General features: G+C 42.4%; 3 protein-coding genes across 5 annotated transcripts in view; 2 read left to right on the top strand and 1 right to left on the bottom strand.

The window, feature by feature from the left end:
- The first annotated feature begins 279 nt into the window (after nt 1-279).
- Nucleotides 280-5901, top strand: hmox2b (heme oxygenase 2b). The gene is made up of 7 exons (XM_051389022.1): nt 280-372; nt 889-1047; nt 1642-1737; nt 1842-1959; nt 2131-2622; nt 3212-3335; nt 3494-5901. The coding sequence occupies exons 3-7, from the start codon at nt 1655-1657 to the stop codon at nt 3619-3621; spliced, it is 945 nt and encodes a 314-aa protein (XP_051244982.1). The 5' UTR covers nt 280-372; nt 889-1047; nt 1642-1654; the 3' UTR covers nt 3622-5901.
- Nucleotides 5902-6523: 622 nt separating this feature from the next.
- dnaja3a (DnaJ heat shock protein family (Hsp40) member A3a) lies at nt 6524-11489 on the bottom strand. 2 transcript variants are annotated; one of them, XM_051389020.1, is made up of 12 exons: nt 11250-11489; nt 10483-10616; nt 10301-10384; nt 9969-10175; nt 9711-9863; nt 9474-9621; nt 8821-8885; nt 8420-8548; nt 8208-8323; nt 7920-8017; nt 7632-7767; nt 6524-7378 (listed from the first exon to the last, which is right to left on the bottom strand). In XM_051389020.1, the coding sequence occupies exons 1-11, from the start codon at nt 11455-11457 to the stop codon at nt 7646-7648; spliced, it is 1464 nt and encodes a 487-aa protein (XP_051244980.1). In that variant the 5' UTR covers nt 11458-11489; the 3' UTR covers nt 6524-7378; nt 7632-7645. The 2 variants fall into 2 exon arrangements, with proteins under 2 accessions (XP_051244980.1, XP_051244981.1); XM_051389021.1 differs by lacking the exon at nt 7632-7767 and having other exon boundaries at nt 11250-11488.
- Nucleotides 11490-11839: 350 nt separating this feature from the next.
- LOC127356931 (mitochondrial import inner membrane translocase subunit tim16) overlaps nt 11840-23405 on the top strand; it is a 110187-nt gene continuing 98621 nt past the window's right edge. For both annotated transcript variants that reach the window (XM_051389013.1, XM_051389011.1), the window contains exons 1-7: nt 11840-12022; nt 13961-14057; nt 14205-14285; nt 14510-14580; nt 15282-15468; nt 16549-16625; nt 20894-20944. In XM_051389013.1, coding sequence (XP_051244973.1) covers nt 11963-12022; nt 13961-14057; nt 14205-14285; nt 14510-14580; nt 15282-15468; nt 16549-16625; nt 20894-20944 — 624 coding nt within the window. In that variant the 5' untranslated portion in view covers nt 11840-11962. The remainder of the gene's footprint in view (nt 12023-13960; nt 14058-14204; nt 14286-14509; nt 14581-15281; nt 15469-16548; nt 16626-20893; nt 20945-23405) is intronic.

Raw genomic sequence — 23405 nt, 5'->3', positions numbered from 1 at the left:
ATCTGAAAAGTATCCTAACTACTAACTAAAGGCAAATGTAGTGGAGTAAAAAGTCCAATACTTCCCTATAAAATGCAGTGAAGTATCTCAAAATTATACTTAAACACAGTACTTGAGTAATTATACTTACATCCCACGACTTTATTGCAATAAAAAGAACTGACACAGTTATTATTGGTAGTTGCATTATCAGTAGTGGCAGTCGTAACAGTGACCAGATTTGCGTCCTCAGCACTTCCTTTGGGGGGGGCGGGGGCACCTGACTGCGAGCAGCCGGGTGGGGGGGGCGGAGTTTGACGGGCAGTTCCTGTCCTGGATCTGCAGCCTGATTTGTAGTTAACCCGGACCGTGCCGCATAGTGGTGGGGTGAAGGTTTGTAATGTCAATACGATACCAAAACCTTCTAACCCGATAACATAAAATCTGATAAGTGTATAAGCGTGTATTGTTCATGTAACGCCGCTCGTCCAAAAAAAAAAATCTTAAGTTTTGTGAGCTTGTTGAAAACGCTAGCTAGCTGTTAGCCAACTTAAGCTAGCGCCGTCCAGTAAAGTTAGCTGCTGTTGTCGAAATGATGCTCGTAGCAAGTTGGATGACATTCATTCGTACCTCGATGAAAGGGGGATTTCTCATTAAAGCGAGGGGCTGACCTGATTTAAATCACTTAAATGAGTCGCCTGATGCAACCCTAGCTAGCTGTAACTACTAATTACTAGTTATTCTTTGAGACTTATGGTAAACGCCAGAAGGCCCTGTGTTGTGCTGCTTTTTGTTTGGCTGTGTTCGTGTAGTTGAAGCTCGGATGTTGTTCCTTTCCTATGTAAACCAAGCCAGCCCCTGCCAGACTGTATCAGCTTTCACTCTCACATTGCCTTATCTCCCTCTCAGAGTAAACGAGGTCAAAGGCTTAAAGCAGCTGAATTTAAGGCATCTTTCCTTTGACCATCATCATCATCATCATCATCTCAGGGACAACAGCTACAGTGAATAGGAGTGGGGTGATATCAGCTGCCCTCTTTCCTGATTAGACATCTGCTGCTTCTTGGGGTAAGTGTTAATAGATGCTATAATTGAATATAGTCTAATTGTCTGTGTGTCATTCCTGGTTAGAAGCACAGAATTACCTTCGCAGCCTTAATTTGATGAATTGTAATGACTGCAATTTACTGTGATTGTGTTTGGTCTACATTATGTTCGGTGGCTTTTCTCCCTGACTCCCAACAGGTTGTAATTAATAATGTAATGCAATTTGCTGTACTGTATAGTATATATGTTGCTGCTGTGTGTTATTGTTTTAGTGTATAACACCTGTGTAGTTGTACGGACCTCTAGAAGCACAGGGAACGCTGCAGCCTGACACCCTTGTTTATTCTGAAAAGAGTTATGCAATCTTGGTTCAAGTAACACTTTTAGTAACTAGCATAGGTCATAGTAATGACTCAAGATACACTCTTACACAAGTTAGTCTTATATATGTCTTGATCAAAACTGTAAACAACATACTTAAAGGTTTTAAATAAAATAAATACAAATAAATGCATAATTGCTTTTGGAGATTCGGTAACATATATGCAATGTGATTGAACATAAATATGACTTATGCTGTATCATTTAAATGTAAATATGATGTTACTTTGACAGCAACACACCACTAATGTCAGCAGAGAAGATGGAGACATCAGCGAGTGTGTCCAATGGAGAAAAGCCTGTGTATGAGGAAAAAGAAGACACCCTCAGGTACATCTCCCAGGAATATTGTAACAGCATTCTCTGGAAAACAGTAATGTAGGATTACAACATGATCGCATTATATGTCCTATATTTCTCTTTTCCTTCCCCAGTCCTGAGGATCTGTCTGAGATGCTCGCAGCAGGGACCAAGGAGGTTCATGAAAAGGCTGAAAACACCCAGTTTGTGAAAGATTTCCTCAGGGGACGCATCCGCAAAGAGCTCTTTAAGGTTAGCCTGAAGAAGATTTTTACAGTGTAATGTTATAAAGTGCTTTACTAAACAAACAAGATGAGGAAATAAGAAAACATGTAGATAAAAAGCAAAAACAACTGGAAAAAGGAAAAAGCCAAATTAATTATTATGCAGAAACTTTGTAACTTTTCTTTTTTGCTTTTCCAGCTTGGTGCTGTGGCACTCTACTATACTTATACAGCCATGGAGGAGGAGATTGAAAGGAACAAAGACCACCCCCACTTTGCCCCTCTGTATTTCCCAGTAGAGCTGCACCGCCACGAGGCCCTGGCCCGTGATCTTGAGTATTTTTACGGCGCTGACTGGCAGAGCCAGGTCAGCTGCTCCCAGGCCACCCAACGCTATGTGGACCGTATTCATCAAGTAGGGCAGGAGGACCCAGTGCTGCTGGTGTCCCATGCCTACACCCGCTACATGGGGGATCTGTCTGGGGGCCAGGTGCTGAAGAAGGTGGCACAGAGAGCCATGAAGTTGCCGCCAACAGGGGAGGGCCTGGAATTCTATCAATTTGATGCCATCCATAGTGCCAAAGCATTCAAGCAGCTGTACCGCAGCCGGATGAACGAGCTGGAACTGGACACGGCAATAAAGAAGAGGCTGGTTGACGAGGCTGTCAAGGCCTTCCAGTTCAACATGGAGGTAAGAGGCCAGGGAGGAGGAATGAAGGTTGAAGGAATAGAGAGAAGAAGAAACGCAAGCTATGTTTGGAAACACTGGTGGGCGATCTGTTCCCTGGTGGTGAAGGTGAAGCGGATAAATTAAGATTCTCTTACAGTGGAGGTGTGCTTCTTTTCATTTAGTGAATTTTTGAGACAAATTGAAGATATTATGTTTATTATTGAAGGTACTGTCATCATTTAATGTTATCCTAATGACACGCATGCATTTTGATTGAGACTTCAATGTGAGCCTTTTCCTGTAAGCTCACCAAAAAATTCATAAACATACAAAATGATGAAAATGAAGCAAAAATGTAAGAGGCTGTGTTAGGTTAACTGTTGTGGATAGAAGATAGATTTACCTGGGTTATAATATGATGTTGTATATTGTTAGACAATAGGTATTTGTCTACAGTCAGAGATATTGCCCTTTATACTATTGTAACTATCCCTTTAATATTTCTAGTTGTATTAGGCCCTTCTGGGCAATATTGTACTTCCTTAATCAGGTTATTTTATCCATAAACAAACATTTGATAACCTAACATACTGCATGTTTCCACTGGCAGGTGTTCGAGGAGCTGGAAGAGATCGGTAAAACCATCCAGGAGGAGGTTTTAGATGCTGGCATGCCGGTCCATGGAGCAATGGGTGGAGACATCAGCAAGTGTCCCTACTATACTGCCAAAATGGGTATGTATACATGGTATAATCTTCTCCCTATAATCGTGCCACTGTAAGTAATATATAAATGACATTAAAACCATGACAAAGCTTTTTTTAAAAAACTATCTAGGATCTTGTTTAAGATTGTTTGTTTTTCTGCTTTTTGTGCTCTGTCTGTGTCACAGCGGCGTCGGGTGGAACAGCGTACGCCTGTCAGCTCGCCATGGCCATACTGCGGCACCCAACAGGACAGGTCCTGTGTGCTACTTGGTTTGCCGCTCTGGCTGGATTGGCTGCGTGGTATCTGATGTGATCCAGCCGTCGCCCTGAAACTGCTGCTGCTGCTGCTGTGAGAGAGAGAGAGAGGACCTAGAAGAAAGGACCGTAAGGAGACTAGAAAATTCCCTCCAACTGTGGACCATTTCATAGTCTCATACAAACATTCTACATGTTAATTCATGATACATGTTCGCTAATAAGGTTAGCTAACAGGAAATAAACGTGGAACTGTTCTATAGGAGCATTTCGGACATGAACTCCATCCAACCATCCATCCATCCATCCATCCATCCATCCATCAATCAACACCTCTTAACAATTTCTCCTCCTGCCTTTTTGTTTCACTACCTCCTTTACACTGTCCCGCCATCCTGTGTCCCATCTTGTAGTATTTATGGCAGTATTTCAAGACTTTCTCTAGCTGTTTTCTGATGTTGTCATTGAATCACACAGCGTGAATAGCGGATTTGTTGTGAAAATACATTTTCTCCCAATTTGAAATGAAACTGCCTGATTGACGGGGGGCCTGGTGACTTCAAGATGCTGCCAATACATAAACTCCAATTGGTTATACACTGGTAAATTAGTTAATAATGATGAACGGATTAACAAAACGTATTCATGGCGAGCTAAAACGTATTACGCGTGTTATGCATGAGTAAAATTGCACAGTAGGTTTTTGCTGGGCAGACTGCTGTGTTGATTTTTAATGAGGCCTTTGTGTTTTTGCTTTAAAAAAAAGTCTTTATTTGACCAGGGACAGGAAGTAAAGTATGAGTTGATAATGCAGTGGTGAAACAGTGGTTTATTTGCAAGTGTAAACTTAGGAAATATCTGAATTTAATGTTGTTGTTTTTACCTCTTCACATAGATTGCAGTTCCAAACATAATGTGAAAACACAGTGCACCGCAATTATGATCTTTTTAATATACGTTATCACATCTCATGATCAAAACGAGGCCTCAGATGTCTCCAAATGTACCCTGACAGGTGATAGGAGTTTGAAGCTTTTTCAAAATATAGCACACCTACACTTTGACAAGTGTATGATTAATAAACATCTGTCAGATACTAGTGAATATAGTGAATATACCAGATATTTGAATCTCTACTGATGCATGTTCAGATGTATTATTCCTCTGTTTCTGAATAATGCGATAGAGCTTATATTTAAAAAAAAAACAACTGCCTGTTGATTTAAATGCAAAGTATCGATCCAAGAAGAATGACTAATTGATGAGTCAGTTTTACCTGCCACAGGAGCCTATATTAGGACAAAGGTGTTACCAGAGGTTTTAAAAGGAAATTGTCTTTTTATAATATTAATGGTTAGTCTAAATGAGTCTGAGTATTGTGGTTCATTCTGAGCTACTTTAGGTTAGGTACTTATAGTTAGGTCCTTCAGCAGCACAACTCTTGTTTATGTATCCATTTGTTATGGATATGCCACTACACATCATCACTAAAACTGTGTAACATTATTCATATGCTGTTCATACTGTATGTTGGGAATAACTTTCCCCACATCTCAGTTTTTTTCAACATAGCTAAGGAAGAAAAATTTGTGATGTGTGTACCATATGCAGTGTAATTGCCCTACTCATTGATTAAAGTTTAATATTTTTCTTGACAGTTATTACATTTTTATTATGACTTTGCTTTATCTTTCCAAGCAGTGTGTGTGTTTTTTCCCCCCCTCTGCTTGGATTTGTTGGAAACAAAGTACCAAAGGACACCTGCCCATAATGAGTTTGGACCAGGTTCCTGTACTGTTTGTATTTGCACACATTCACATGGATGTACAGTATTCCTTCATTAACACAACTCTTTCAGGATAACCGCTGTAGTGCAGCTCTACGATCACAGACACGTCAACCTGTGTGATGATGTGTTTTGTGTTTGAGAGTCTCAGGTTCATGTTGCAGTCAGATGGCGATACAGATGCATTGCATATGTAGGACTAATACAGAGACTGAACTCCTATAGTTTAATGTCCATGTGCTATTTAATTCTGTTGATGCCACTGTCAAAATGCTACACTATTTTTGGACAACCTGAAGGGATGTTTACTTGAATCTCAGGAGTTGAGGGAGTTTTGGTCGTCGATTTAAACCTTGGATTAAAGTGAGCGGGATGCATGATTTTGAATTCTCTTGTGTTTTCATTTACTCTGCTCGTAATCCCTCTGTGTAACTAACTGGACAAAGCTTTATTAGTGACTGGCTAGAATACTCTCATTGAATGAGAGTGAAGATCCAGGAGTATTTTGTGCTGTCTATAAATAAATAAATTGTTTTATCGCTCATGCTGAAATGAAGGTGATTCATTTGGACTGGTGTTTTTAATCACAATAAAAACCTATATAGAGGATCATCTTTAATGCATTCTTTATTTTTTATTAGTTTAAAATCTGCGAGCAAAGGGAGTACTGAAGATGGTTCAAACAAATATATCGAATCTCTTCCATCTCCTAATAGATTAATCTATTAAGCATTTAGACTTGTCAGAATAGATGTCATGGCGTAACATTTTGTACAGACATCCATGGTCCACAGAGGATGGATCCTACTGAATTTGGTGATCTAATTAGCAAACGTTAGCTTTCTAACATGCTAAAGTTATACCTTCTAGCCAATCATTAGCATATAAGCATTGTTACTGTGAGCATTTAGCTCTAAAGCACCTCTGTGTAAGTACAGTCCCAGTCTCACAGGGCTGTATGTTCACAAAACATCACTTTGATAATGCGAACAGAGTCACTTTAAAGTAAAAATGCAGGCTAGTTTTAAGTGTAAGTGGTGTTTCTGGATTGCATTATATTGTATCTAAATGAGGGTGAATAAAATGTGTATGAATATTTAAATTTATGAATGTATTGATGGAGTCAAAAGCATTCTGAGTGTGATTTCTTTAGTGATTTATATAAAACAGAGGCTTTTCCCAGATCATAGCTTTATTATAGATGCACAGTATATCTCTATGTGACACATTGATTCAACTGTATGATCTACTATGTACAAATGTAATGAAGGTGCAGAGCTCGAATTCATAATGCATAGGGTTAAAAGAAAGACAAGAGTCCGCTAATCAGTGCTCACGGTTCAGAAAAACCTGAGCCAAACTTTTAACTTTCCACAGGTTAGTCCTCAAATCAGAGACAGGAGACTATCCACTGCTGACACACGCATATATACACAACTCAAAAGGTAAACATGTAGTTAGCCTAGTGGTGTTCAACCTGTTGGGACTGAAAATGGTTAAGAATTGTTGGGGAAATGTCACACATTCATGAAAACACATCTGCAGCATAATGAACGAAAGGATTAATAACAGGAGGTTCATTTAATCCCAAATAAAACTTTCACTGTATCTGTAGTCTTTGTCAACACAATAATTTATTTCTGTGCACACAGATTCTGTTATCACCATCATGTTTTTCTAATGCCGATCAACAGAAAACCAAGACGCGCCGACTGCTTTGATAAATGACCAAGTCTTTGCTGCCCAAATGGCCTCGACAGACATTTGACAGGGTGCGCTGGAAAATCCTTGTTTGTGGATTCACTTTGGCAGAGGAACAGAGGAGGTAATCCTCTGCCTTATTCGCTGCAGGGCTGGGTAGGTAGGTCCATACTGATCTGTCCAGAACCTTTTCGTGGGCCTCATCCAACTCCCAAGTACTCCTCAACCACCTGTCTCTTTATAACGTGGCTGTTCTCGCTTTACGCCGTCCTCCCTTCTGCCCTCGGATCTACTGACGAAGCTTCTCAGTTCCAGGATGACCTTTTACCTTTAAGAAGGAAAAAGATAAATGGGACTCTTGGTAAATTGAAACGACAGCATATAAAAAGATACAGACCGCACTTTCAGAAATCCCCAGACTGGCTAAGACATCCAGATAAATGCAGGGGTGCACGTGTCCGTGTTTTTAATGAGACAGCCACAAACCAGATAATTTAAAAATTATCTTAAAAAAATGAAGCGTTGCAATATACATCACAGGACAGAAAAAAAAAGTGGGGTGGGAGAGAAACTAATCCTACCTGGTTTGTGGCTGTCAGGAAGAACTAAACATTTTCTTTAATTTGGAGAAGAAGCCCCCCTCTTGTTTCATTTCTCCTTCCTTCTTGTCATGACTGCTTTGCCCTGCCTCAGGTGGCTTACCACTGCTGCCCCCACCTGGACAGAGATCAACACTGCATCAGCCGGGCTAAATTAATCCTAAAAAGAACTTCCTTCCCTAAAAACCCCATTTCAAGAAAAACAACAGGACTACAGGGACGGGTAGGTGAGGGAAAAAAGTAAGAATGTCTGACCGATTGTCTTCTTACCTGTGGTGGTGGCAGTGACGCCATTCACCGTCCCCTCCACTTCGGTCTCGTCCTCAGCGTAGCTCATGAGCAGAGATTTTTGTCTGTCGGTCAGTGTCCTACACAGGAAAACATCGTCTTATGACCTTTGTGATTGGGAAAACAGCTTTTAACCCCTTTTCTTTAGACCATAACGAGTCATTGTATTCGATCACAAGGCCCTCTCATGGCCCCGTCTGGTATACGTGCAACAGTTAAGAGTTTGTACTGAGGCAAATAGATGAACAAGGGGTGGGAGTGGAGTCTTACTTGGGTACTTTTATTTTGACATGGACATAATGGTCTCCGAAGCCATAGCCACTGACACGAGCAATTCCCTTCCCTGACAGATGAATCCTGTGGTCTGTCTGGACGCCAGCAGGGATCTGCAGACAAGGACAATCCAGTTATCCGTTACATCGTAGGTGTTTCAAATGTTTCCCTATTAGAGGAGAACCCTGAGAATGTATGTGCCTACTTACCGATAAGTTAAGTATTTCATAAAGGCCCTGTGTACGGGCCGTGCCGCCCAGGATAGCTTGTGCCACGGACACAAAAAGGTCAGAGTGGATGTCCGCTCCGTCTCTCCTGAACACAGGACTTTTTTGGACCTGGACATGAACCCAGAGCACATCACGATCAACCACACATGGTATCAAAAACATCATGATCGCTCACAAAATGTAGCGCAGCACAGCTTGTTCGTATTGGGTTCAATAGAAGTAAATGAGCTCAGACAGCTCAATGCATCTTACCAGTCCACACAGCTTCAAACTGCAAGACAATCCTATTATAGCGTCTCTGAGGTGAACTTCATTAGGGAGCTGGTTTGTTTCTGGGTTGCTCGTGAGATCAGTACTGATATTAAGGAGTAGATACTCACCCTAAATGTGATGAAGATCTCCTTCTTACCAACCGGCATTCTGACGGTCTGGCCATCCTCCACTCCTTAAAGCAAACACACGGTCTACGTTAAAGTTAAGTGTAAAAATCTGTCTTTTCAGTATTAATCCTTAAAGACTTTTTAGGCTTGAAAAGTAGACAGAAGCATAGTCTGAATTTTGGGTGGATGATAAATTTAAGGATAGGAAATTTACTTTCCTTATTACCATTATGATTTATGAGCCTAAACCCACAGATTTAACTACGGTCAAGGCTCAAACTATTTAATTTGGATTCTTTTATTATTAAGGATATTTAGGAATAAATAAGCAAAAAGCAACTAAAAATTCAAGGCAAAAACTTTTAATAAAACTACAGCTACAATGATTGTGGATTTAACAAATAATTACAGAAACGTACTACAGTCATTTCATCCAAGTTATGAATTGTGTTCAACAGTGTAGCAGCACTTTCAAGCATCTCTTCTGGATTTGCAGACAATAAAAGTCTACAACGTCTAGTGAGTTGGAAAAATCAGCGGAGAAGACAGTAGTTGTGTGTTAGTGAGGCTAAAAGGTCACTCAGTTGCAATAAAATGTCCTTGGGGTATTCACAATAAGTAAACCGTACACCTGACAGTTTAGTGAGACTAACCTGCAGGCACGGGAACCATCACAGTCTTCTTCTGCTTGGTCTGTCCCCTCCCACGGCAGGAGTGACAGGGGTTGGACATGACTGTGCCTTTGCCACCGCAGTGTCGACATGTGGAGCGCATCACAAATGGGCCCGTGTTCACCGTCTCCTACAGGGAGGACAATACGTGTGTGTGTGTGTGAGAAGTAATACGACACAGACACGCTTTGAAGAGAGGCGGCATGTTGGAGTTCTTACCATGCCGGAGCCGTTGCAGAAGTGGCAGTGCTGGACCTTGGTGCCTGGTTCATGGCCTCGACCATCACAGCGCTGGCAGGCTGCTTCTATGTTAACAGACATCTCTTTGTTGACTCCTTTTGCTGCCTGGGTGAACGTCAGCTCCATGAAGTACTGTGTCCAAAAAAAAATAAAAAAACAGAGGGTGCCACAAATTCATCACTCTGAACGTGCACCACTGGCTTTCTTTTCACTCCTGTTGTACAGTGTCCCACTAACCTCCTGTGGCTGATCAAATATGGCATTGAAGTCTCCAAAGCCACGGCCTCCGGAGAATTCCCCAAAAATCTTGCGGAAGAGCTCCTCTGGGTCTATGTTGCTGGTCTGTCCGGTCCAGTACTGCTGCCCTCCACCGCCCTGACCCGCATCGAAGCCGGTTGAGCCGTACGTATCGTACTGCTTCCTCTTACCTTCATCACTCAGGACCTGAGAGCAACATGGACAAACGTGCAAAGTTTAAGAGGGTGTTGTTAAAACTTATAGATTTTAAACAGAAAACACATGAGGGAGAATACACAGTAGATGTGTCAAATGAAAGCTTGAATAAAAACCTCATAAGCTTCAGCCAGCTGAGCAAACTTTTCCTTGGCTTGTGGGTCATCTTTGTTGGTGTCAGGGTGATACTTCTTGGCCATCTGAGGGACAACAAACACAAACACGCTGTCAGCTACGGAGACTATTGATTATGCAAGAGCCAATACAGTCTGGGAACGTATGTCGGGCAGGAGCAGACCTGGTAGTAGGCTTTCTTGATCTCTTTCTGGGTCGCTGTGCGAGGTACGCCAAGGATATGGTAGAAATCCTCCTTGTTGCATGGAGCACTTGTGTGAAAGGATAGTGCGTAGACGGCATGGGGAGATTTTATACCTGAAGAGAGTCAAAACGGGGTGAAAGAGTAAGTAAACACTGTTTAGAAGAGTAGAGCTGCATGAAAGCTGCACTCAAGTCTCACTTCACTACTGACTGCACAGCCTTGCCACCGTCTAACAGCTAAAATGATCTCCTTTTGCATGTCTGCATCTTTTTTTCATCTGCTGCTGCAGTAAAATCAGAGGACAGACATCTGCAAAGGCCAGTACAGCAAACATCTGGTTAACTTGACCTGTAAGAAGATTCTAGAAACAGCCTTTAAGGTTAGGCGTCACACAGAGACGGCTGGCTGGGTTCAGGGCTAAAGTAAGGGGGTGAAACATCATGTCACACAATCTAATGGGTGGTAGAATATGATGTAACACTGGGATCACCAGTGAGATTCAACTTGGCGACTGCAAAACCGAAGTTAGCCAAACTGATTACATCACATGCATGACTATCTTTGTTTAGATAAAAGCAAGCTCGTCTGCAACACACGCTCACCTTATCTTCTCGAACGAGCCATTACTAAGCTAATTCAGATGTCTTATTCTGCGTCACTTAGGTAAACCAGACATTACAGCAACTTCAGACTAGCTTAGCTTAGCCTAGCCTAGGCCAATACCATATGGCTAACACAGCACTTACCTGACAGCCCTCTCAATGTCAACGCTTTCCTCGATCCTCCACACGCCAGGTGTCCTCCCCGCCACAGGTGTTCCGCTCCCAGGGTGGAGATACTGCGGACCCCTCCATGGCCAGCGCAGACAACGGCACCGGCGGCCCTGCGACGTCCAGAGGACACGATGACCGTAATCCAGCGTGAGGAGCAGCGAGCAGCCGAGGACGCCATCATTCCTTCTCTTGACGCCGCTCACGACACACTGCGCATGTGCGGGATGGAGTGGGCGTCACCGAAGAGCGCAAAGAGTCAATACGAGTGTCAGTTTGAGTCAAGATGATGCTCTGTCATTAAAAACGAGTTACAGAACTTTATCTTAAATCTTACTGTTTTTTACTTTAAATTACTCTACAAGTGGCTACGGCAGATAACAACCAGGACTGGCCAGAAGTATATAAACATTGTAAGTTTCTATTGTGCAAAAAAAAAGCATCTCAAGTGTCAAGTCAAATAAAGGATGCACATGTTTTATGACCCGGGGGAGCATATGACAGTGCCGGTTGTTCTCTAGTGTTTGAAAAGGAACACTCCGCCCGATCGGCCAGCTCCGTGGAGCAAAGCGAGCGGACACCGCGCGTCCAACCTGAACTGTCAGCTGTAAGCAGGAGTCCTCTGCCGAGTACCAAGCAGCTCGACAGAAGACACCCGGAAGGCACGAAAGTAAATTTGAAAGGGCAGCATGAATCGCTTTAAGACCTCCAAATTCAAAAACACCACTCCGAAAATTGCCAAGAAAGATGTGAGTAGCTCGCGAGCGCCTGCTTTTTCCCTAGCTAACAGTAGCATTGGTTATTAGCTGTGCTACTTAAGTGGTGTTTTGGGGAACGCCTGCCTGCCTGCAAGGGATGTTCAACTTCCTGCATCTGGAGGACTGCATAGTATTGAGGGGACTGCACGAACATCTGAATCCGCGCTCTAGTATTCACACGAACTATTTGCTACGAGTGAAAACTAGTGAGCCATGTGGCTGCATAGAGCTGCTAGCCCTCATCGGACCGAGTACTGACGCCCATCACCGTGCTGTTATTTTATAGCTAGCTGAGTTTCCCCATTGCTTTTTCAGTGATGATGTGGTATTACACAAGTTGTGACTGCACACTTGGACTTAGGTTGGATCTGCACAGATTTTCTGTGTGAGCCAAAGGGGAAGAAATTTGAATGGAAAATGCAATAAGTGATATCACTATCAGGTTGACTGTCTTTTCTTTAGTGATAGTTGACCCGTAGACTGTAAGAGGCGACATGTCTGGACTTCAACTGGAGAGGTTTGCATATAAATCTGCCATTTTTCTCGTCCCCTGGACCCATTAGTTTCAGGTTGCAATGCCTGCAGCTCTCCTTGCTGAGGTGGATTATGTAATCTCCTACCTTGTTTTTACTGAGGCAGGAAAATGCCTGGCATGCACGGGGAGACAGTGGATAGGGTGTTTGTATCTCTCCAATCTCAGCACAAGATCTGAGACAGCAGGTGGTGCTTTGCTACTGTGATATGTTAAACTGTAGCCCTTCACACAGCAGACCAGTGGATGTGTGTGGCTGTGGCTATACCAGTGCTGAAGTCATGTGACAGGAGCTGTCATGTCAAACATTGTAGAAAATAGGGCAAGGAAAGCAAAGATGAGTGGGAGTTTTTTTTTTTTTTTAGTTTGGGAATTAATTTAGTCAGTTTATATTTGGCTGGCACTAAGTTGTGCCCTACTGTCCCCTGAATACATTTTTTTGTGCTTTCTAAACATTGGCCTGTGGATGGATTCACAACATAAAGTAACAACAGTCTGATGCTTAAACCATATAACAGATCTTGTACGTGCAAATGGTTTTATTAAGGAAAGACAAGCCTTTTATAATATAAGAAGTGTCCTTAATATTATCCATGCAGGGAAGGATGCTCCAGATACTGCCATTCTGTCTCTGTGTAGGTACCTCCTATGTAGGTAGAGGTTAAACACACAGTGTGGGTTTAAGCTTCTATCACACCACTGACACATTTGCCTTTGTTGTCTGCCTGCCTTTTTGACATGATACACACACAGAATATATGTAATCCTGTTAAGATAGATGCGTGCTTTTGAAGGTTGCTTGGAAATGCATGTGTGCATAAACAGAGCAGTATCACATCCTTCCTCAGCAGAGCTGTTCAGGCTGTAAAATGCCCTCTGTAGCCAAACTCCTGCCATATTGGAGCCGGTTGTACAGAGGCTCTGTCCTCTTGCCTCGTTAATGTTATGAAAGAGTTTTTAAGAGCGCTCTGCTGTGCAACGCAGGGAGCGCTTCCACTTCCTCAACACTTCGCTCAGTCAGAGGGACTTGGGTGTGTGTGTGCGTGCGTGAGTGCGCTCTCAGCTAGATTCTTCCTGTTTATTTCGGTATTCACTTTATTTTGTTGCAGCTGTGACAGCAACTTGGTCGTGTGCGTGTGTGTGTGTATGAGCTCCTTAGTATCATGAAACAGATAAAGTCTTTCTGTTGGGATTCTTCAGTGTAGCTTGTTGGCTGTGCTCTTGTGTAGACATGTCAAGTGAAAACTTAGGATTCTAGTCGTTTGTAAAGTCCCAATGCACCGTTGAAACACTGAATGACATTTCTTTTCTTCCCTCTGTTACTTTGGCTGACTCCAGTTTGCATTATCATTATCATCTTGTTTCATCCATTATGCTCTTTATGTCTTTAAATCCAGGAATGGATCAACATTGTCCGAGCTGGTTCCTTCTCCTGCCAGGGGAACCACATCAAAGCCAGCTCCAAGTTGGTGGCGTTCAATACCGAACAGGCTGGTAAGCCTATAAAAGTGTGGTCAACAGTAATGTTTGATTCATGCAGACAGAAGGAGCCACTGTATTTAGTTTCAGCCATGTTTGAATCAAGTTAACATAAAAAGGATTTCCTAGGTAAAAGACAGTGTGTTTGTTTTTCATCCACAGGTGGAGGTATGCTGGGACTGTCCTCAGTCAAACCTGGATCAGATGGTCAATGGACAGTCACTCAGATTTCATGCCATTCTGGTAGTTTATCTTCATCCTTTTGTCAGCACATCACAGTTCTCTTCTTTCCCTCCCTCTGCATAACTGCCACCACTACAATCCTCAAGGACATTCTGGTCTCTTTAAACAAATAATAGAAAAAACTAATAAGATTAGAAATGCAAATGCCTTTGCTCAGACATGAAATGAAGCTGTGACCCTAATTTAAATTTTATTTTCCCTTTGTTTTCCCTCTCCTCTGTCAGATCTGGTGACCGATATGGACTTTTCTCCTTTTGATGACAGTCTCCTGGCAACATGCTCTGCAGATGAAACGGTGAGCTCCTTGATGCTCTCCTTTCCATCCTGCGTTTGTTCCTTCTTTCCTCTTTTTATTGATCTTGTTCTTTCTTGTTGGTGAATACTTACACATAAGTCCACTCTCCATCCTCTCAGGCTTTGTTGTTCCTGGCAGGGCTTTGAATACGATACGAAGCTGCTTAGGTTTTTGTAATTTAAACCTTTTGAAGACTCCCTCCTCTCAGCACATTATCCTCAGCCACAGGTGCCCTAGCTTACTGGAATCTGCTGAGTGTGGGTCTGCATCTTCAGACTCAGCAGCTCGGTTTACCTCAGGGACCTGTGTAAACACACACAACTATTGCCACACACAGACCTACAACACACACGCGCCGAAGTGGTCTGCAGTGCCCAGGATTTGCAGCGCACTTTCATTCTTCTCATCTTGTGCCAATAGGACATATTGTTTCACCAGCTGGGCTGTGCTGAGCAAGTAAATTAGAGTGAAACTGAGTGAATGTGGTAATTTTTACTGACTTGAAATACTCTTTAAACCCCAAATTATGCAGAGATGTATCACCATTTAGCTTCATCATCTTCAGAGAGCAGAAATTTACTGAGGTTTGATGAATATTTCTATCAAAGAGGATGGAGACGTTTTTGCTAGTTTTAAGATGTGGTGAAGTATAAGTGACCGTGCCACCACTTCTTTTTATATTTCCCTTTATGTGCGTACAGGTGAAGCTGTGGCGTTTGTGTGATCCAGAGCTGCAGCAGCCCGGCAGTCCGGAGCTGACCCTGCGTCCAAGTCAGGGCAGGCTGGAGCTGGTGCTTTTCCACCCCACCTCCTCTGGCCTGCTGGCTGTTGGCACCACCAAGTCCCCCCTGATTTGGGACACCAGCCGCCAGGACGCGCCACTAGCAGGTAGCTACAGCTGGCGTCATGAGCGGCACATGTGTTTGTTTGTGCGCACAGTTTATATTACAACACGCACCACAGCCCAAATTAATTTTTGTCAGAGTCTTTGTCGTACATCACACACTGTCTATTACATTTAACATTTCAATCTCTGTCAGTTAGTCTTGAGTTTTTGTTGTGGCCTGTTTTTGTTTCTATGTGCAACATGAATATATATATAATTGGAGTGGAGGAAAGTGGCTGGTTTCCTTTTTTTTTTTTTAATTGGGGACTGTCTCACTGACACTGCCTACGTTTTACAGCCCTGTGGCTCTGTCTATGTGCCGGAGCAGCAGAGGTAATGTTTTGGTTTGCAGTCCTGGTCCCAGTCTCCCCCGACTGGCCTCAGGATGTAGTCACTATCCTCTGGCCTCACCCCCCCCAACCACCACCTCCAAACACTGCGCCCCCACCTCCCCAAAATCCCATGACCAGCTGGCCTGGCTGCTGCTGCTGCTCACAGCTTTTTCATGCGCTGTACCCCGACACACTGGCTTTCATCACTCTCATTCCTCATTCATATGTGCTCGAGGAACAATGTCAGAATGACTGGGAAAAGAAAATCTAGATTTGAATGAGTGTGTGTTTTATGTCAAATCACTTTGTGTGTAAATGTCTTAACAAGTGAACCTCTCATCTTTTTTCATCTGTTTGGTGTCACAACGAGCTGTGCTGTGCTCAATTATGGCACTGCAGCCTGATACGTGTCATGCTCATACTTTCTCTCATATGCTTAAACTGTACAGACATATGATCCATTCTTTGGTGTAAATCATCCATACTTTGTACTATTGTGTGTTTTCTGAATTCCATATGCTTGATTTATGGCTTCGTCTCTCCCCTGCATTTGTCCCGCAGTGACCTCTCGGTTTTTTGCTGTTGTGGTCTTTGTCTTGTCTGTATATGTGTCATTCTGTGTTCATTCTGTGTAGCATCGCGTTTCCTCTGTTTCTGAACCTTTTCAACTTGTCCCTACATAACATGGACATTGTGTCTCTCGTCCTCTCCTTTTCTCAACCCCTCTAAACGATGTGTGTGTGTCTGCAGCTCTGGAGCAGCACAGTGACCAGCTGCAGAGTCTGAGCTGGAAACAGGACGGCTCCCTGCTGGCTTCCTCCTGCAAGGTAATGACAACTTGCAGTGTACCAGATATGTATCGCCTTGACCTGCATGGCTTCACCTTTATTTTAAAGCACGATAAAGCAAAAATATGTAATTTTATTCCCAAAACAACTTCATTCTTGTATGGCTTGAGGTGTGATTGCTGTAGTTTCAGTGTGTGACCACTAGATGCAGCCAGTGGTTCACATTCAGTGCATCATGCCTCACATTGAAACGCCGCTGCTCCTTATCTGTTTATATGGGGTTTGTTTAATACAAATGTCAACATGGATAATGCTCATAAATAGGGCGGGGATCACATCACACATTGGATTTGGAATTAGTGAACCGTTCTTTAGAGGGGAAAAAGAATAAACGTGGAAAGCTCTATGACGTCAAAGCTAATAGCCAGTTTGTTTTAATATGGTAATAGTGATGATAAAGAATAATTCTTGACCACAAGTTGATAAAGAGCCTGTGGAGAGTTTCCTTGTCAGACTGGAAACTGTATTAACTTGTTAATTAGAGCAGTAACAAGGGCTGTGTGCGAAGGATACATCTACTGGGGCTTTTGTTTTGTCTCAACCCCACCTGACCCCTGACCCTTCGTATCCACAGTACACACCCCTGTGTGCCCCTTTGAACCCTTCTGTCTTCTGGTGCTAGTTTAAGTCTAATTAGGAACTGACAACCACCAACTATGGTTATGAAGCATACAGGGCAGAGCTAAGAAGAAAGAAAATCTGCCTGAGTTTTAATGGATCCATATGGTCCTGTTCTCATCGCTGTAATCAGGAAATAATCACACAGCTTGAAGAGCTTTCCATTAGGTTGTTAATATTTTGTGTAGGAGGAAGGATTGGAGGTCGAATGGGTTTATGAGTAGAGGGCAGAGAAAGGAGGGTTTAATGAGCTGAGGTGGAATTGTTTCATAAATATATTTTATTTATAGGAAGAGCTAGAAGCATTTTCATCATTGGGGTCTAACATTCATTTGTTTCACCATTTAAACACCACAAGGAATTTCTCCATATATTTGCATCCTTTTTTGTGACATAGACTGATTGATGTGAAAAGGAGGCAGAGGGCCCTGGTGTAAATTTTTTTATCAGTGTGTTTTAAACTTTGTGGGTTATCACTCTGTAAACATTTATTTTTATTTACTAATGCCAAATGAAATTTTATAACCAACTATCACTCATGAAATATGAATTAACAAAATAATGTAAGAATTAATTTGAAAATTTCATCAAAGCAGCAGCACACCCATTTAAACCAGACAGGTCACACAATTAAAAATGAGGTAATGGAACTACAAAGTGTATAAGAAAAGTACTGTTATAGTAAATTAATCCATTTTTGTGTAGTTGTATATTGCATATTGTACGGTTGTCAAAAAATTCCTCTCTGACACAAAAATTGACCATATGTGCATACTTAGCAGGTATGATTGTCAGTCTAATCCCCATTGTTTGTCTTTGCTCTGACAGGTAACAAATTATTCCACCCATCACAGGCTACGTCCCAATCATGACATTTACCTTGACAGGATAATCATCCACACCAGAGCTACCAGCGTAGCCTGAAAGAACAAGGCACCTAAAAAAAGAAAGAGAGTAAGGGTAGGGGGTTGTGTGAGCCAAGATCAGAGTCGGGGGGCCTCACAGGTTCTTGCGCGGTTGGGCTCTGGTGTCATTTAACCCGAAAGGCCCCTTTCAATCTCTCCAATCCAACTTATTAAAGCAAATAGGGCCCTCCAACATGTGGGTCCAATCCTGGCCCTCCCATAGGGTAAACATTGGGGGCACAGGGCTGGGGGGCAAAGATGAAGGGAAGACCACCACCCCAAAGAGCAGGAATCATGACAGGCCTCGTTTGGACCTAGAGAGATGTATATTTATGACACACTTGCAGGGAGAAAGGCGCCATTGATTTTTGGGAAGGCAAATCCACAGGTAGTAGGAGCAGACAGGGAGGAAAAGCCTGTGTTTATCCAAATGACGGACGGGACAGGGTGGTACACTGTTTAGAAATGAGGTGTCACTGGATTTATTGTCCTGCGACTTTAACTTTATTGTCCCCGAGGGGAAATTTTTCTTTCAGCCAGGTAAAACATAGAACACACAGAGACGTAGGCACACAGACTCGGGGACTAAAAACATGATAAAATAGTCATCACAACAGAAATCCTAGAGGATGTTAGCCATCGCTAAAACTATCATCATCACCATAGTCCACCATTGAAAGTCACATCATAATGAGCTTCTCATGGTGAGTAGAGTGAGATAGATGAGGGGACCGTGCGGCCTCAAACCGCCAATCACAACAGTCTGCAATGCTGGTAACCGTGGGAGACTGGGAACAGGAGGCTGGCAGCGCAGTGTGTTTGTTGATGAGTCGAGAGAGAGAGCACCCCTGGTTGAAGATTCCCAGCATCCGTCTGCGTTTGCATACATGTGAAAGTTGTGTGCGGCCGACTCGCAGAGAAAACTCATTAACAGCAGCTTGAGAATGAGGCTCTGTCACTTTGATTAAACAGCTGCTGTCTCAGCAACAAACACAAACACAGAAATGCACACACGGTTCTCCTGGCCCTCCATCTGTGCATTTATGAGTTGAGGTGGTGTGTGTGTGTTTGTTATGGGTCATTGTTGTCGTAGGCTTAAGAGAGTGTGTGTGTGTGTGGTTGCTTGGTTGACACATCTGTACGTGAGTAGCTCCTCGCTTGTGTGTTTGCACAACAACACTTAGATTGATATTCCAGTGAGTAATTTGTAAAATTATGTATATACAGTAGATATGTGTGTATTTGGTTATTCTAAGGTCTCTTTGTAAGGGCAGGAAACATTAAAAAAAAGCATTGTATGTTCAGATGATAGTTGGCTAATAGAGCTGCATTGATTAGTTAATCAATGGGAAATTAACTGGCAACTATATAAAAAGCATTTCATGCTTTTCTTTGTCATACATGATAGTAAATTGACAGATTTGGGCATTTTCACAACAGGTGGGTTCTTATCCATAGGTAGTGGGTTCTGAAAGTGCGTGTGTGTGTGTGCGTGTGTGTGTATGTGTTTGTTGTTCTAGCACTGCTCCCTCAGCCTTTGGCTTAGGCCGAGGTCACAGAGGCCTGAAGACGTAGCCTTGGGGCATCATAATCGTGGGTGGGCTTCAGAAACACAGAGAGAGAGAGAGAGAGAGAGAGACCTCATAGGATAAAATGCTGTATTTATGTTGTTTATGGCTGAATGTTGCATAGTGAAACTTCTTAGTGTGTGCTTGACTGTGTCATCGTCAGCCTCCTGATTCCCTTTGACATGTATATGTGTATTAAGTGTGTGCGTGGTTTAGTCTAAGCCCTTATACTTATTACCTGCTATCAGCCCCGTATGCCTGCTGTGATCACAGTCACACAACGGTATTGAGTGACACGGCTAAAGACACGCATGTCCCGGTCACAGCCTGGTCCCATTAGGCCCCATTTCCTCTCAATCATGAAGGAGCCTCTCTGATTGGCTACTGTGATTGATGCCAAACGCATGTTTGGGCTGGCCATCGAGAGGTCACTGGATTGCATTTGCCGACGATGAATCAGAGTCAGATCGCACTGATAGATTAAGGAAACCTCAGAGAGCTTGTGTTATTCATTATCTGAATCATACTGAGGTGGAGGGACACTTTATTAATGTTTTTAATATGTAGCCTTCATTTTTCAGTTTTTAATTTCAATTTCTATGAAAGAAATTACAGCTTTAAGGGAGAACTTCAAATGTTGATCTTGCAAGTGTCATAATTCCTCATAAAAGCAAAATTCACAGTTAAACACATACCGAATTTATATGGACAGTAAGTTTTATTATGTTATCCACTTCATTTATATCATTGAGGGGAGGCTAACTAACAGAAACACCTGTACATCTGGCTGTATAAGGCAGTACAGTTCAACAGCACCACAAACTGCCTGCAGCCAAAATGATCATCAAGTTGAATCAACGGCTTTCTAAAACAAAAACTGAACATTATAACCTGCATGAATGTAGGATTTCTTGTAGGACAGTTGTATTAGACTGCATGCGTTTTAGCTGGGTGTACCTAATAAACTGGCAGCTGAGTGTAGTTTCCACTGAGGGTGAAACCATCGTGCCAACTAATCACCGTACAGAATCCTATTTAAAACAAACGGTTGTGTCATCCTATATCATGCATCATCATTTCCAAAATGAATTGTTTCCAGCTTTCTTTAGCACTACAGTAAAGTTCATCCTTTTTTTATTCTCTCTCATCTGTCTAGGACAAGATGCTGCGAGTGTTTGACCCCAGAGCACAGCTGACACCTGTTCAGGTAAGTCCCCTAATAAAGCCCTCAGCACCACACTGCCAAAACCCCTGGCAACTGTTTTCAGGAAACAGGGAAATCAAATGCAGCTATCGGCTTAGAAACCACTTTATTTAGTACAGACAGAACTTGTAACTATGTATAAGGAAAACGATGGAAAATTTTAATATGTCACTCCACTGCCATTTACTGTAAGTGTTTTTTTTCCCCCACTACATTTTAATAATAAACATGTTGACAGTAACCCATTTAGCTCACTACTGGCCACTCAGTGATTCATCTCCTATTGATTTATGGATGTGCTACAGAAGCTGGAGTCCCTGCTCTCCTCTTCCCAAGAGAAGAGCGTTGAGGGAGGATGAAGACGTATGGCAGGGGGGAGGTGGCGAGTGTTTGTGAGAGGCCAGTCAGCGTAGAGCAAATATTCTCACACTTTGCAGTGGTGGACCTCCCAGGGTGTTTTAATTACTGAGATGCTCGGTCTACCTCAGGCCGCCGGCTCTCTCATTTGTAAATATGAGGAATCCTGCAAAAACACTACATGCCGCAGCAGATTAAATATTACACCGCAGACATACCTGGAAGGCACATCACCCTGTATGGTAGTCAGGAGGAGGAAGACTGAATGTCTGTGTGTTCATGTGTTAGTAACTCAAACTTTGACACCATCTTGAAAGGCATACTGTCTCAGAAGTATGTGATGTCATTGACTCTGACAAGAGGGTGGGGGGGACAGGGGCAGCAGCGAAAAAGGTACATGAGGATTATTTTCTTTGTGGCACGCTTAGAAATGCGTGCCTTCACAATACAGAGTGCTAGTACAACGCATGTGTGTCTGTGTTTGCTTAAGTAACATGAGCTGATGCGGCTGGCTCCTCTCCAGCGTTTGAACCTGGATGTTTACATCAGGTGTGTCAGTGTTGAAGTCCCTTTTAACGCACTGCTTTTCAGCAGCCTGTTTGAATTTTCTCCATTGCGAGGGCTTTGTCTGTGTCATTCTTACCAGACATGCAATGCGGACATCAAGCTTTTCACAGCAGCCCTCTAGATCGCCCGAATTAATGCTGTTCCAGTTCCTCTGCCACTCCGCATGCTCTGTTTAACAAATTACTAGAAGTAATTCAAATAAAATTGCACTGATGTTGCATTTAAATCACGTTGTGCAGCCAAAGGGTCTCATTAGTTTAGATTGAATCAGTGTTGGGTAGAGTCTGTCTGTCTGAAACAGTGTCTCCAGTAAGAGCCCAGTGGTTACTGGTGGAGGGGATGTGCTGCTGGGACATTCCATTAGATACTTGACAGTGGTGAGCAACAGACTGTATGGGGGACAACGAGAGATGGGAAAAACATGTGACAAAGGTCTTAAGGCAGATTCAAATCCAGGAAAATGTTTAAGTTTCAGCTTTTTGGTACGTACTTAAGACGAACTCCTGTACTTATTAATTACTTGCTGACTACAATATTTAGGTATTTGTTTAATATTTGTTTATTTAAGTTCTACTTTATACCTTGTACTTCCACTTAACTACATTTCAGAGTGTAGTAATGTACTTTTTACTAAACAACATTCATCTGGTAGTTACTTTGCAGACTTTTACATAGAAATGTGACATGTGATTAGTTTGTATAATATGATGCATTGTTATAGAATTAACTACCCAAGAGTATGAAGTAGTTAATATTAGCTTTACCTCTACCTCTACCACAGTGATCCATCAGTAATAATAATCCAAGTATATATTTAATAATATAACAACGAGAGGGGCCATTCTATTACTTTTGATACTTTAAGTACATTATGCTTAATACGTACTTTTACTTAAGATTTTGTATGCGTAACAGAGTATTTTTACATTGTTGTATTTATACTTTAAAGTAAAGGATCTGAATATTTCTTCCACCACTGCAGGCCGTGAACTGGTACCAGGCCACAGAACATTTGCTACCAGCTATGGTGACATAATACGATTTGACAGTGTACATGTGTATATATAACTTTTGTTTGTGCTGCATTGTCCTTATAACTCTCCTAACAACAATTTTAATGAAAGTAGGTTAACTAGTCCAACATCCCCGCTATTTTAGCAATCAGCAGCAGCATATGAAGTCTATGTGAAGCTACTGCCTCGGTGTTGCTGAGAGATCCATGTGTATTCTTTTAATTTAGTAAGTAACCACAATGAAAGACAGGCCAAATACAGTTGTTTTTTGTTTAGTTTTAGTTTGTTGGCTCTTTTGTATGATCCCTTTTCTTTCTCTCTTTCCTTTTCTTCGTCATTTTTAAACTCGGACCACAAGAAGACCAATGGGAGACCTCCCAGCATGTCCGCAGCAAAATTGTAAATTTAAAAATGATCTGTGGTGTAAAAAAGATTGCTTTAGACCGCTGAGCCACCTCTGCCCTCTCTGTGTTCTCTCTTCTTCTTTTTTTCCAACTCTCTCATTAATCCTCCTGGTCTCACTGCCA

The sequence above is a fragment of the Dicentrarchus labrax genome, unplaced genomic scaffold (genome assembly GCF_905237075.1).
Source record: "Dicentrarchus labrax unplaced genomic scaffold, dlabrax2021, whole genome shotgun sequence".
Taxonomy (NCBI): Eukaryota; Metazoa; Chordata; class Actinopteri; family Moronidae; genus Dicentrarchus; species Dicentrarchus labrax.
Note: the sequence above shows the minus strand (reverse complement) of the source record. Positions and strands in the feature narration are given on the sequence as shown.

Excerpts from the sequence above, each read along its gene's own strand:
- dnaja3a (XM_051389020.1), bottom strand. The coding sequence starts at position 11,457 with ATGATGGCGTCCTCGGCTGCTCGCTGCTCCTCACGCTGGATTACGGTC. Across the intron at positions 10,385-10,482 it reads TCAAGAAAGCCTACTACCAG|ATGGCCAAGAAGTATCACCC; the intron begins GTCTGCTCCTGC and ends GTTGTCCCTCAG. Across the intron at positions 9,864-9,968 it reads TATTTGATCAGCCACAGGAG|TACTTCATGGAGCTGACGTT; the intron begins GTTAGTGGGACA and ends TTTTGGACACAG.
- hmox2b (XM_051389022.1), top strand. The coding sequence starts at position 1,655 with ATGTCAGCAGAGAAGATGGAGACATCAGCGAGTGTGTCCAATGGAGAA. Across the intron at positions 2,623-3,211 it reads CCTTCCAGTTCAACATGGAG|GTGTTCGAGGAGCTGGAAGA; the intron begins GTAAGAGGCCAG and ends TTCCACTGGCAG. Across the intron at positions 3,336-3,493 it reads CTACTATACTGCCAAAATGG|CGGCGTCGGGTGGAACAGCG; the intron begins GTATGTATACAT and ends TCTGTGTCACAG.